We start from the raw sequence: 12,964 nt of genomic DNA, 5'->3' as shown, positions 1-12,964 counted from the left end.
TATGCACCACATGTATGCCTGGTGCTCAGGGAGACCAGAGGAAAGTGCCAGGTGCCCCAGAACTGGAGATACAGATGGATCAGACTCCCAAAGTGGGTGCTAAGAATTGAACCTGGATCTTCTGAAAGAGCAGTGAATGCTCTTATACCCTGAGCCATCTCTCCAGCCTCATTAAAATATTTTTTTAAGCCTAGCTTCGCCATGCCGCCCAAGGACGACAAGAAGAAAAAAGATGCTGGAAAGTCGGCCAAAAAAGACCAAAGACCCAGTAAATAAGTCTGGTGGCAAGGCCAAAAAGAAGAAGTGGTCCAAAGGCAAAGTTCGGGACAAGTTCAACGATTTAGTCCTGTTTGACAAAGCCACATGCGACAAACTCTGTAAGGAAGTTCCCAACTATAAGCTTATTACTCCAGCTGTGGTCTCTGAGAGACTGAAGATTCACAGTTCCTTGGTCAGGGCAGCCCTTCAGGAGCTACTTAGTAAAGGCTTATCAAGCTGGTTTCGAAGCACAGAGCCCAAGTAATTTACACAAGAAACACAAAGGGTGGAGATGCCCCAGCTGCTGGTGAAGATGCATAAGCAGACTAAATCAGCTATATATTTGGGAAAATAAAACTTTATTAAATCGAAAAAAAAATTTTTTTTAATTTTATATATATACGTGTCCACTGTGTGTGTTCCTGGTGCCTGTGAAGGTCAGAAAAGGCATGTGATTCCTTGGAACTGAAGTAACAGGCAAAATTGTGAGCCATCATGTGAGAACCGAGCACGGGTCTTCTTCAAGAACATTGCTAGGTACCAACACCCAGATGCACCCACCCATCCCTTCCAGGGAGTGTTTGGTCCCTGGCTTTGCTGTAGTAAATGTCCTGGCTTCTGATACATGCCAGCAATAGGAGGACACCAGAGGAAGGCACCTGCAGGGGAATCACTAGGTCAACGAGCACATCTGTTCGTCATTTTGTAGATGTTAGATGTCCCCCTACAGATGAGGCTGGGCTGCAGTCTCCAGCTAGGGGAGCTGTAGGATGGGGCCGAGAAGCTATGAGCTCTGTATTCAAATGGCACCTGGCTAGAAGAAGACCTTGCTGCGTACTGGGCCTGGCTCACTCAACAACTGGCCCTATGAAGACCAGCTGTGAGGACACCTGTCCACGCAGACAGCCGCAGCTGCTCAAATGCAGCAGCCTCTCTTCTTCTCTGTGAATGCCCTCTTGGAATGAATGACTTCCCCGCAGCAGACCTCCTGCTGGATACCCTGGCCTTCCATACTTTCTGGGGTGTCTAGTTTGTCTTCCAGAAAACCAGCTTGTGATCTTGGGAGCTCCTTCTGTCCTCTGTCTCTCAGCAGCAACCTTGAGAAGCTTCTGTGAGTCACAACTCCCCTCTCTAAACGTCCAACAGTCACGCATCTCAAAAGCATTAGCTGAGCACCTACTCTACGCCTGGGATGTACAGGGTGGGGTACCAACGGCCCTTGTAGTGTCCTGTGGAGGGATGCTGAGACAGTCCTAAAAAGTGATTCAGCCTGCTCAGCCTCACTGAACACTGATTGTCCACCAGACACAGACGCAGGGTCAGAAAATAAGCCAGGCGCTGTCCTTCAACCTAGACACAAAAAGGACAGTTTAACCAAGTCATCATCAATCAGACCTATGCTGCGGCAGGCAGCCAGGACAGAGAGGAGTGAGAGAGGATGTCCCTGGGCTAGCCTCAAGGGAATCTCTCAGCTAGAATCTAGGTGAATGGGCACTGACTGGCTCAGGGTGCTCTGGACAGAGAACAACAGGATCCAGAACACAGACACCCCCACCCCCACCCCGGGGGCCAGCGCCCTGTAGCATCCATGGTTGAGTGAAGGTGCTTCGGCCAGCATTGGCAGATGCATTATGGGACCACCTCTCAGAAGCCCAGCAGCTCTGTGGGCCTGGATCAGAAAGCAAACCTCCGAGAAGTTAGAGCAAATGCCAGGCCACAGCCAACCAGTCTGAACCTCACGGGCTCATAGACTGTGGCTCCTATCCAACCCTTGTCTCTTTCCCATCTACACAGCACCCCAAGGACCAGCAGCCTAACTCAGGCCAGAAACCTGCTATCCTCTGAGTGGGCCATGGCCTATTGACTGCCTCTGTGTTTCCAAGGATTGTAGCTAGCTTCTGCTACCATAGTGGTACTTGTCTGCCCCCCTTCCCACCCCAGGTCAGAACCAGATGGCCTAGAATCCAGAGGTTTCCAGGGTATCAGCTGAGGCTGAGGAAGAACAAGCAAGATGTGTGGTACTCTAGGATCAGGTAAGCCTCAGGCCTTGACTTTCAGTCATGAAAATACAAGCATCTTCATTCAACCCATGTGGCAACCAAGTCTGGCTGTTAGCCAGGGTCTCCACAGGGCAAGATGAAAACCGGGAACTCTGCTTCAAAAGGCAAGAAAGGCTTTCTCCTCCTGCCGTCACCAGCTCCCTCTAGACCAATCATGATGGGTTTTTTGTTTGTTTGCTTGCTTGTTTGTTTGTTTGTTGGGCCTTGACTGATTTGATGTTTAATGTCATGCTTTCTCAGGTAGAATGGTACTGACCTTCAGTCACCCAAGCCACCCTGAGACATGGATCCCTGAGTACACTGTGGACTCCTGCTGGTACAAAAGTTAGAAGAGGTTTCTGCTTTAACGACTGATGCTGAGGTAGGTGAAGCCTGGGCTGGGCTGACTCCCCAAGGCCTGCCCAGGTCCAATCATCTCAGCAGGTGGCACTTACAAAATAGTTCCAAAGACCATCCGGAAGGTGGCCACGGCCACGGCAGCATTCTAGGGTAAGAATCACCTGTTACGAAAGGTGCCTTTGCAGGTCCTGAGAACCATAGGATACGCAAGGCTGGCATCGTAGGAGTCAAAGCAGGGATGTGCAGAGTCGGGCGGGGCTGTCAAGGGTTAGCATGGTAAGGCAGGAAAGAGAGTGAGAAGGACCAGCCCCGGGGAGGGGCTTGGGACAAGCAGTGTGTGAAGATGCATATGTGAGCTGGAGGAGTGGGGAGCGTTGCTGAAGCTGTTGGCCTGGCGTGAGAGCCTGACCAGACGCACAGCCAACAGCGGGGGTGGGGGGGGGGGTGGGGGGGTGGGGAGGAGGTGAGAGGGAGCTGACCAGAGGATGGGAAGGCGGTAGGAGACTCTGCTGTGGGTGTGGCCTTCTGTGATGCCCAGCCACCCTTCAGTCTGGTAACTGCATGCTGATGTCAATTCTGGAAGTTCTTATTAGTCCTAAGCTTGTGCCTTTGGAGAAACAAGATGCCTTTCCCTCAATTTGCTGAGTTTCCAGTAAAGAGGCCATTCTTGACCATCTTTACGAAGAAGTGACGTTATCCCAGAGAGGGAAAGGTATGCCTTATCTGATCGTATGAACCAAACTAAGCCTGAGGCAGTCCACCTGGCCTCTGATCATGTGAGCTAATGCATTTCATTTTTCCTGAAGCTTCGCATTTGTGTCACAATGACGACAGTGTGCAATATACAGTGCTAACCCAATCAAGGTTCCACAGGGGAAGGTCTGCTCAGATACCCACCCCATTCCGCCAGCACATACTGGCTAGTCTCTGGCTTTCCACACTCCCTCATGTTCTTGTAGGTCCCGGACACCGGCCACACATCCCTGCTGCCCCGACAACCCCGAAGTTCCTCAGCTATCTTCATGGAATTTGGAGCTTTGTTCTTCTTGTCTCCTCAGAAGCAGATGACACTGGGGACTCACCCATCTCACAGCATTTCTGAAGGGTCCACCTTTGTGGCTAATTCCATAACTCCAGGGCCTGGTCTGGGACCCTATGCTGTCATCCCTTTCCTGTCCACTAGGGTGCACTCTGAATCAGGCAGCATGACCTTGAGCTCCCTCACCCCTCAACTCCTGGGGACTGATGTTCACCCCAGGGCAGTGGGTGAAGGGTGATCTGGCCTGTTCTGTGCCACAGCATACTGGCCCTGGCTGGTGAAGCCACTGAACGGAAGGTCCCTGTTTTCCATTTTATTTCATTTTAACAAGATAAAAATGATCACATTTGCCTAGGGTCCAGAGCATGGGGCACCCAACAAAGCCCAAGCCCTGGGGAAAGCTGGGGTCCTGCATGTGTAGTAGTAGCTCACAGACAGATGAGCCTGGTTATCGGATAACCCTCCAGCAACTCCGACTGAACTGAATTGGAGGAAACGGTGCCAAGCTTGCCCCTTGTAGGCTACAGTTCCCACTTCTGGTCCTGCAGCCCTTCCTGAGACCCAGGAGCTCCCTGATCCAGCCCTTTCTGAAGGCGACCCTACCTTTACCCTGGATCCCTCCTTGTCTGGAGTCTGGACTCAGAAGCACACAGTCTGAAGGGATGGCTTGTGGGACACTTGGGCTCAGAAGACTGCTGCCGTCTCAGCTAGTCTATGAAGCTCAGGTGTTCTTTTTGGCTGAACACCTCAGGGTCTCTGAGCTCTGAGAAATACCCTTGGAGTGCCCAGGGGAGTGACCTTCTGGAGTAAGTTTGATGTTAACACATTACCCCCTGCCAATGTGATACTGATGCTCATGCTGCGGCCTGTTCAGGACCTGCTGTGTAGAGCTCAGGGTAGAACTGAAGATTTACAAAACCATACAGAAAGGCAATTCCCCAAGTCTGTAGAGCGGACCTAGCAGCACTGGACTTTCTCTGTCTTCCTTCCCTCTCTCTCACATCCTTTCCCCACCACATCCAGGAACCCTCAGGCCTCACCCTAGGCTTCATCCACACAGAAGATAGCACAAACAGTCCCCACGCTCCCACAGTGGGCCTGTCTGACCCAAAGTCACATCATGGCTGTTCTGTGAGCTATAGGGCCTTGTTAACTACAACTGGTCACCACCCAGGTACTGTCTGCATTAGCAAGCGACTCAGCTTGCAGTGTGAGCTCATGACAGGGACATGGGCATCAGGCGAGGCATCACAGAGACTAGTGCCATTTCCATAACGTCCCAGCACAGATGGATCTGGCACAGCTACCTGAGTGCTTTCTTCAGGTCCCTTCAGCACATGCCATGCTACTGCTGGCCTCTCTCTCATGGGCCTTGCACACTGCTGAGAGCCCTGAGAGCCCCAGGAGGAGGACGAGGATGTTCTTGTCAGCCAGGAGGGCTCTCAGCCCTCCAAACAGGAGAGGGGCTGGCTCAGCTGCTTTAGACAAGAATAACAAGAAGGCTTGTAGTTGTCACTGGGAGAGGGTGTCCCTTCCTCACTGACCCCCCAGGCCAAGGCGGCAGGCCCAGAGTTCAGTGCTCAGACCCCTAGGGAGCATCCCTGGCCTGCCCAGAGAAGAAGCTTGATGCAGCTACTCATATTGTCCCCTGTCAGCCCCTGTGGCCTTGATCCAAGGGGACCAAGTCCAGCAAAGGGCCTGCCTGTAGAAGCAGGGCTCCAGGTTCAAATGCCAAAGCTGTGGTTCTTTCTGTTTGCTTCCAGGTAGAGAGAGACAGGCAAAGGCTGTGAGGTCCTGAGGGGTACCCCAGAAGGCGCTAATGCCACAGATGGAAATACAGGCAGCACTTGAACCCAGCAGTGCCATGTGGGGGTACATCTGCTGAGCTGGCGGTGGTGGACCCCAGGGACTCCAGCCCTATGGAGCTTGACCCTGTATGGAACAGGAGTAGGACAGGCCACCACCTCCTCTCATACTTCAGCTCTCAGTGAACATGCTTTCCCTTTCTTTGGCTCAGAAAGGGTGGCATCTCTGAAATGGTGACAACCCTGTGTCTATCTCAAGGGGCGATAAGAGGTTTCTATGAGGCATCATTCTAAAGCCAAGTAACACTGGGAAAGCTGCCTGTGGCCTCTGTGTGCCACTGGAGCTGTGCTGTGGCAATCGAGGACGGTACGACGCATAGACGGGCTGAGACCCAGATCTCCTTTCCAAGGCAGGCACCTCCTTAGGCCCCGCAAAGCAGCATCCCAGGATGGTCTCCCCTACACCTGAGAAGGCAGCACCCCTGCCCCGTCTGCTCTGCTTCTCTCTACTCCTTACAAATTATTACTTTTATTTTGGAGGTAGGGGCTCATTTTAGCTCACTCTGCATAGAACCTAATGTGTAGGCCAGGTTGGCCTTGAATTCACAGCAATCTTTCTGCTTTAGCGCCATGAGTGCTGGGATTGCGTGCAGGAGCCACCATGCCCACCTCACAGCGTCTCACAAGCCCCAACCCCCGTCCACCTTGTCTCCCAAGGCCCAGTCTCTCACTGAGGGACTATGACAGTTGACAGTTTCTAGGAGAGGGGGAGTCAGTTTCCTGTTAAGGTTGTGTGGCCTCTGATAGGTTGACCATGATCCTTTGGACGTCCCACACCCATAAGTTTATGGACAGCACAAATTGGACTCAGTGGGTTTTTCATTAAAAAACAAACAAACAAACAGATATGAAGTTGGAAGTGGAGAGATGGGGATGAATTTAGGAGGAGGTGGGGGGAGAATTAGGGGTGTGTACGGTCAAAATGAATTGTCTGAATCCGCCCCCCCTCTCTCCTTCTTTCCAAGACAGCGTTGCTCTGTAGAGGTTGGCCTCAAACTCAGAGGTCTGCCTGCCTCTGCCTCCTGAGTGCTGGGAGGCACCATGCCTGATTTTGTCTGAAATTTTTTTAAATGAATATGAAAAAAATTAAAATTAATACGAATATTATATATACATATGTATTAAAACTCACCATATTAAAAGCATCTCCAGCAGGGGTGAAGGGTTTGTGCAGCCGCCTGGTTATGGTGCACGCAGGGGCAGAGCCGGCCTCTTGGTTTTCTTCTCTACCCTTTCCAGGGTCCCGAGGACTCCTGCTATGGCCTCTGTGCGTTATGACTCTCCTCTCTGCTCCCTGTTTTCTCTGTGACAATGGAGTCCCTCACCTGGAGTTCCTTAGTGGAGACCAGGTCCCTGGGGCCAGCTCTGAGGTCAACTCACAGGGAGGTGGCGGTGTAAATGGAAGTGTCTGGCCTGAAACAAACGCAGTCTGAACCTTGAGCTCTTCCCAGACGGGGGCCAGGGCATGCTCCACCTTGATTTGACTCTAGACTGTCCAGACAGACAAAAAGCAACCTGAGACCAGACAGGTGGACTGACTGACTCAGGACTGAGCCACTCAGGGATCTCCTAAGTGCTAGGGACAGGATAAGTGGGGGACGCGGTCATCCTTGGACGTCAGAGCAGGCTTGGTATGAAAGGATGGTGGTCGGAGCCACACACTGTCCAGGACTCCCTGACTTTCTACCTTGCAGGCCCCTGTCTGTGTCTATCTCTACCCAGGACTGGACCCTGAGTGGCTGGAATCCCCCTCCTCTGTTTTGTCAGGGTTTGTGACATGTTTCCTGGGGCTTAGGGGATGTCACTGGAGGAGTCCCCAAGCTTTGTCCCTCCCCCTGTGAGAGATGCTTTCTGCCCTGTGGCAGATGCTTTCTGCCCTGTGCCTTTGTTATGTGCCTGCCAGGAGGCCCCATGACACACTGCAGAGCACGTGGCTGCCACTCTGGCCTCTTTCAGAAAGTGGCACATCCCTGGACACTAGCACATCCGAGCATCTGGTGGCCTATGCCCGCAGTTAGGAGCCAGAGCCACTACAGCTTCTAGAAAGGGCTAGAGAGTCAGGAGGTAAGTCAGCAGGCACGGTCCAGGGCTGGCGATGTTCTCTCCTGAAGACTTGCTTGGGGCTACTGTCCTTTCCGTGGTGCCTGAAGGGAGGACCAGGGACTTGTTCTCAGGCCCAGAGCTGAGGAAAGAGAGCAATGGCCCCTCACAGGAGCAAGGTAGACCCCACTGTCCATGTAGCCACATCCTGGGCCAGGACTGCCTAGATGGGCAGATCTTGGGCCAGTTGCGCACCCTATCAGAAGAGGAAGACTCCTCTGGGGCTACCTTCCTCGGGGAGCCTGCCTTCCCTGAGATGGATTCAGAGGACCTCCGCCTAGCCTCCTTCTACGACTGGCCATCCACCGCGGGGATCCAGCCTGGGCCGTTGGCTGCTGCTGGCTTCTTCCACACAGGTAAATCTTGGGTTCTCTTCTGCTGTGGTCTGGATGCTATCCAGCGCTCTTCCAGGTCAACAGTCCTGTCCTTCCTGCCTGGCTAGGGCTCACTGTGAGATCCTAGGCTTGTGCTGGCCTTGTCCTCAGGGCCCCTCAGCAGGTGGGGATGGTGGTGGTGGCTGCTGGCTTGGTGGTTTCTCCTGGGTCAGGTGGTCCTGAGGGTTTCCCAGTGATCCCCACTGCCATCAGTGCCTTCCGGACTTGGTTCCAGAGATGATTAGTCCCTTTCATTCCAAGACCTAGAGGGACAAAAATCAGGATGCATATATACTATGGGGGCGGTGGTCAGCTTAAGCGTTCTGGTTTGCGCCCATCTTGTAAGTAACCCTCGGCCTTCCCAAGTACCAGGCTAGTGCAGGGATAAACTCCAGACAAATCCTTTGGGCGGTAGTTCCTAGTTACACAGCCAGCCCACTCCCGTGGCTTGGACTGCCCCTCACTCACAGCATGGCTCAGGTTCTGCCCTCCACATCTTCCTGGCTGAGAACAAACCCAGGAAGTGAGACCCAGCGAGGAGCTTTGTAAGTATGAGCATAGCCGGAGAAGTTGTCACCAGTGGGGGCTAGCAGGAGAGGAATCGGCCATTTTCCTTGCTTTGGCCAGTAAAGAGTCCAACCTGATTTAGGACAAGTGGACACCGGTCATGATGGGTCAGTGGCTAGGGCAGTTACTGCCTCCTTGAAAAGGAGTCTCCTTGCCAGGAGGTAGTGGTGCACGCCCTTTAATCCCGGCACTTGGGAGGCAGAGGCAGGTGGATCCCTGTGAGTTCGAGGCCAGACTGGTCTACAATGTGAGTCCAGGACAGCCAAGGCTAACACAGAGAAACTCTGTCTCGAAAAACAAACAAACAAAAAAGGAGTCTCCTTGATGTTAGGGGAACTCTGTGTACCATGGGTGTTGGCTATGGGATACACCTGCAAGCAATCTTGCTTGTAACTTCTGCAACAAGGTCATGAAGGGCACATCTTCTTCTGGTCTGGGGAGGGGCATAGGGTAAAGGCAAGAGAGGCCCCTCTGAGCTACTAAAACTTAGCCTGGCTATAAATCGGCATGGGAGGGGTCACCTCCTTATCCTGTCACTAGGAATTCTTCTTGGAGGCCCTAAAGCTCCCAGGTTATAGATGCTCCAAGCCTTTGTCTCTAACCTACCCACATGCTCTGAGAACAACACATATGCTAGCTCAGCCTTTCCAGAATCTTCTGGGGCCCTCCTGACACACTGTGCAGGCATTGTCTTTATTTGCCTTTGAGACAAGGGATGTGCCCACGTGCCTTGTTCCCTTCTTGTTAACCGGCTGGCAGACCCCAGGCCTGCCCGCCCAACTTCTGATAGTCAAGGAGGGACACTAAGCTGGGGTCCTAAGCCCAGCAAGGTGGGGCTACCAGCCTTGTGTCTCTGCCATACCTAGGCCAGCAGGACAAGGTGAGATGTTTCTTCTGCTACGGGGGTCTGCAGAGCTGGGAGCGTGGTGATGACCCCTGGACGGAGCATGCCCGATGGTTCCCCAGGTAAGGGTTCCGTGGGCTGCTGCAGGTCTGCTTACTCTATCCTGCCTCCCTGTCTTCCTCTGCTCAGGGAGCCCTCTCTTGAAGGCTACTGTGGCAGGCATTCTCCTGTGGCTATTCCTTTCTAGTGGCTCAGAGCCCATCCAGAATAACGTTACCAGCAGGTGTCCCAGAGGGACACAGCCCTGACTACATGTCACAGGGCTCGCGGGGTTTCAGTGTGATAGTGGAGCTCTGAGTCTGGTCCCGCCTACTGACCACTCTTCTCCAGGTGTCAGTTCCTGTTACAGTCAAAAGGAAGGGACTTTGTGGAAAGAATCCAAACCCACACCCCCTTGCTTGGACCCTGGGTAAGTCCATCTGTCCTCCGGACTCAGGGGGGATGGGGGGCTGGCAGTCTCTGCTTTGTTTACCTAAGGTATTGATGACTCTCTAACAGGACCAATGGGAAGAGCCAGAAGACACAATCCCTGCCGCCCCCTCAGGTGAGAACCCTGGCTGTTCAGCTGGCATTTGCAGCCCGCATGTGGGTAAGACTGCTAAATGTCCCCACCTGCCAGCCAGCAGGGAGGGTGTGGACTGTGCCTACAGGCGCAGATAGGACCACAGCAACTCCTTGCTCCTAGTGAGAAGGCTGCTCAAGACATCAACCAAACGTGGGGGTGCAGCTGCATGTTGGCCTGGTTCTGCTGGGCACTAGCTGGCCACAGCCTCTGAAAGCCTACTGGGCCGCAACCAGAAGCCTGTTGAACAAAGCTACAGAAGGCACAGCTTTCTAAATCCTTTCCTTGGGCCTTATGGGTCATGGGTCTGAGGTTCTTTAGAGTCACCAACTTTGTGACCACAGGCAAGTGGCTTTTCTCCCGAGCCTCAATGCTGTGATGTGACATGACAACGCTAACTATTTTTGAAAGTGCACAAGTCTGTGGGACACTCTGGTGCTTGGCAGGGTCCGTCCCCTCCCCAGTGATGGTAGCACCCCTAGACAGTGTTCCGAAGATGCAGCATCCTCAGTGTAAGGAGGTCGGACCTTTACCTGTGCCTTCTGGGGACACAGATCCACGGGTTCATAGACAGAAAACGCCACAGACCATCAGACCACCAGCCATTGTCTACAACCCTGAGATATCTCTGTCTCTCTGTCTGTCTCTGTCTGTCTCTCTGTCTCTCTGTCTCTCTGTGCCTCTCTCTCTCTCTCTCTCTCTCTCTCTCTCTCTCTCTCTCTCTCTCTCTCCCCCCCCCTTCTCTGCCTTAAAGACACACGGGGAATGTGGGAATTAATTAGCATGGACCCACAGGCCAGGTGTGCATGCCCAGCATGTCCTCGTCACAAATGGAAGCTGACTTGTTCCAGAAGGAGGGTCATCCGGCAAGGGCCCGAGGTTCCTCCACTCCTTCTAGGCACTGCCTGCCTTCCTGTGTCTCACTCCCTGGGCCCCATCACTCTTTGTTTCCTTCCCCTCCCAAAGTGCCAAGCACATACACTCTATGACCAGCCAACCTAAGGCTAGGAAGGCAGAGCACTCTAGTGCGAGCCAAAGTCCTTGGTGGCCTCAAGGAAGCCTCTGGCCCCAAGCTCATGAGCAGCCGAATGCCATACAAATCCTTCTGCTCTCTAGGACAGAACTGGACCTTGGTGGCTTCTAGACCTCCTTTGGGCTAGGCTTCCCTTCCCCACAGAAGCTAAGCCTTGTATCCATTCCCACTAACTGTCTACAGCTCCTGCCTGCGGAGGCCCCGAGTTACTCACATCCAGAAGAGAGACCCAGCCTGAAAGTGCCAGTGAGCCAGGTATAGCGGGGATCCCCATGAGGTGGAGAGGCCACCCTCTCTCATGGAGCGAGTGCAGACAGGACATGGGCGATAAGAGGGTGGGTCTGTGTAACAAGCTCATAGCCCCCTGAGGAATCAGTTCTCCTGGGCCCTGAGTGCGCTGGTGAATTCTTGAGTCCCCAGGAGCCGGGGATGTGCAGGAACAGCTGCGACAGCTGCAGGAGGAGAGGACATGCAAGGTGTGCCTGGATCGAGCAGTATCTGTAGTCTTCGTGCCCTGCGGCCACTTAGTCTGTACGGAGTGTGCCCCCAACCTGCAGCTGTGCCCTATCTGTAGGGTGCCGATCCGCAGCTGTGTGCGCACCTTCCTGTCCTAAACCAGGTGAGGCCCAGCCTGCAGCCTGGATGTAACCTGATAGTCTTGCGTCTTAAGGCTGGCTAGCAGTGGCCAGGCCACATTTCTTGCTCCCGCCACCGGTCAACTCTACTCACTATTTTGAATCCTTTCTAGGTGGAGTCAGAGGGAAAGAGGTTTGGGGGGGGGCACCTCTTGTTTAGCTGGTCATCAAGGGTTTAAGCCAGGCTTGGAGAGGCCAGCCTTAGAGGCATGTGGTCTGGATTTGGGTGTGGTGGTCACGTAGTGTGTGTGCATGGGTCGGGGGTGGGGGGAGGGGAACATGAATCTCCTCTGTCGAGGTCACTGTGTCCCCAAGATGTGTCTGAGGGTTCTCTGACACATCGGTGGAGAACAGAACTCACACACGTTTCCTCTTCTTCCTCCCCAGGCTCTACACTGCAGGGTGGGCACCCTGCCTGCCTCCACCTGTCCCAGACCGTACAGTGGGTCTGCTGCGGACACTCGGTGTCCACCACAAACAGCATGGGGGAAGAGGTCCTGCTTGGTGTGGAGTGATTCTGCTGTAGCTTTTCGGGTCTGTTTGAAGATAATAAAGGAGAAGGTCTCACCTTAGCACTCAGCCAGGCTCCACCCATGGCCGAGTCTCTTCGTCTGCACTGACCAGGTCTCCGCTGCTTCTCCGGCGCAGAGCAGCACCTGACGGGGTCCAGCCATCTCTAGTTACTTTACAAACTCTTTCCCACTTTGGGAAGAACACCCTCTCTGATCTCGGCGACCTTGAGCTGTATTCTACGCTTTCTGTCCTCACAAGGCCGACTTCTAATCACTCTCCAAGCCTGTGCATTTCCTAACATGTCCTCGGGATACTTGCCCAAGGTCTTTTTTTTTTTAATGGTGCCATCCACTTTCCACAAAGAAGAATCCATGTGGCAGCCCCAGGCTCCATGTTTCACCCATGGTTCTCTCCTAGTTTGGGGGTGCCAGGGCTTCTGGTTCAGCTCCAGGGATGCCATTGGCCTCAGTAGGGCCTGGGCCTTTGCCTGAATAAGACCTGCAGCTGGGGTGCTGCAGTATTTATTCAAGGCCTCAGTCACTCTTGAATCCTGGTGATTCATAGGGACTTCCTGGTGGAGCTGAACTTTCTTATGTCCTCTGATGGGCCCTTCCCCTGGCAGCAGTCTGTGGTTTGCAGGTCCTGTAAGCCCAGGATAGAGCACCAGGGGAGTCCTGGGGAAATGACCCAGGTTTTCTGCCAGCTGCCCAAGAAA

The 12,964-nt window shown here is 53.5% G+C and overlaps 1 protein-coding gene and 1 pseudogene across 2 annotated transcripts in view; both read left to right on the top strand.

Moving 5' to 3' along the window:
* The window catches only part of LOC311593211 (small ribosomal subunit protein eS25-like), a 783-nt pseudogene extending 144 nt beyond the window's left edge, over window positions 1-639 (top strand). The window contains exon 1 of the transcript in view: window positions 1-639. This exon is cut by the window's left edge and continues 144 nt beyond it. The product of the transcript in view is annotated as a small ribosomal subunit protein eS25-like (transcript).
* Window positions 640-7,656: 7,017 nt separating this feature from the next.
* BIRC7 (baculoviral IAP repeat containing 7) lies at window positions 7,657-12,313 on the top strand (the record flags this gene model as incomplete). The annotated part of the gene is made up of 7 exons (XM_084774408.1): window positions 7,657-8,017; window positions 9,469-9,568; window positions 9,837-9,915; window positions 10,005-10,050; window positions 11,285-11,356; window positions 11,522-11,720; window positions 12,124-12,313. The coding sequence occupies 6 exons, from the start codon at window positions 7,657-7,659 to the stop codon at window positions 11,713-11,715; spliced, it is 852 nt and encodes a 283-aa protein (XP_084630534.1). The 3' UTR covers window positions 11,716-11,720; window positions 12,124-12,313.
* Window positions 12,314-12,964: the final 651 nt, after the last annotated feature.

The sequence above is a fragment of the Acomys minous genome (assembly GCF_964271855.1).
Source record: "Acomys minous genome assembly, chromosome: 3".
Taxonomy (NCBI): domain Eukaryota; kingdom Metazoa; phylum Chordata; class Mammalia; order Rodentia; family Muridae; genus Acomys; species Acomys minous.
Note: the sequence above shows the minus strand (reverse complement) of the source record. Positions and strands in the feature narration are given on the sequence as shown.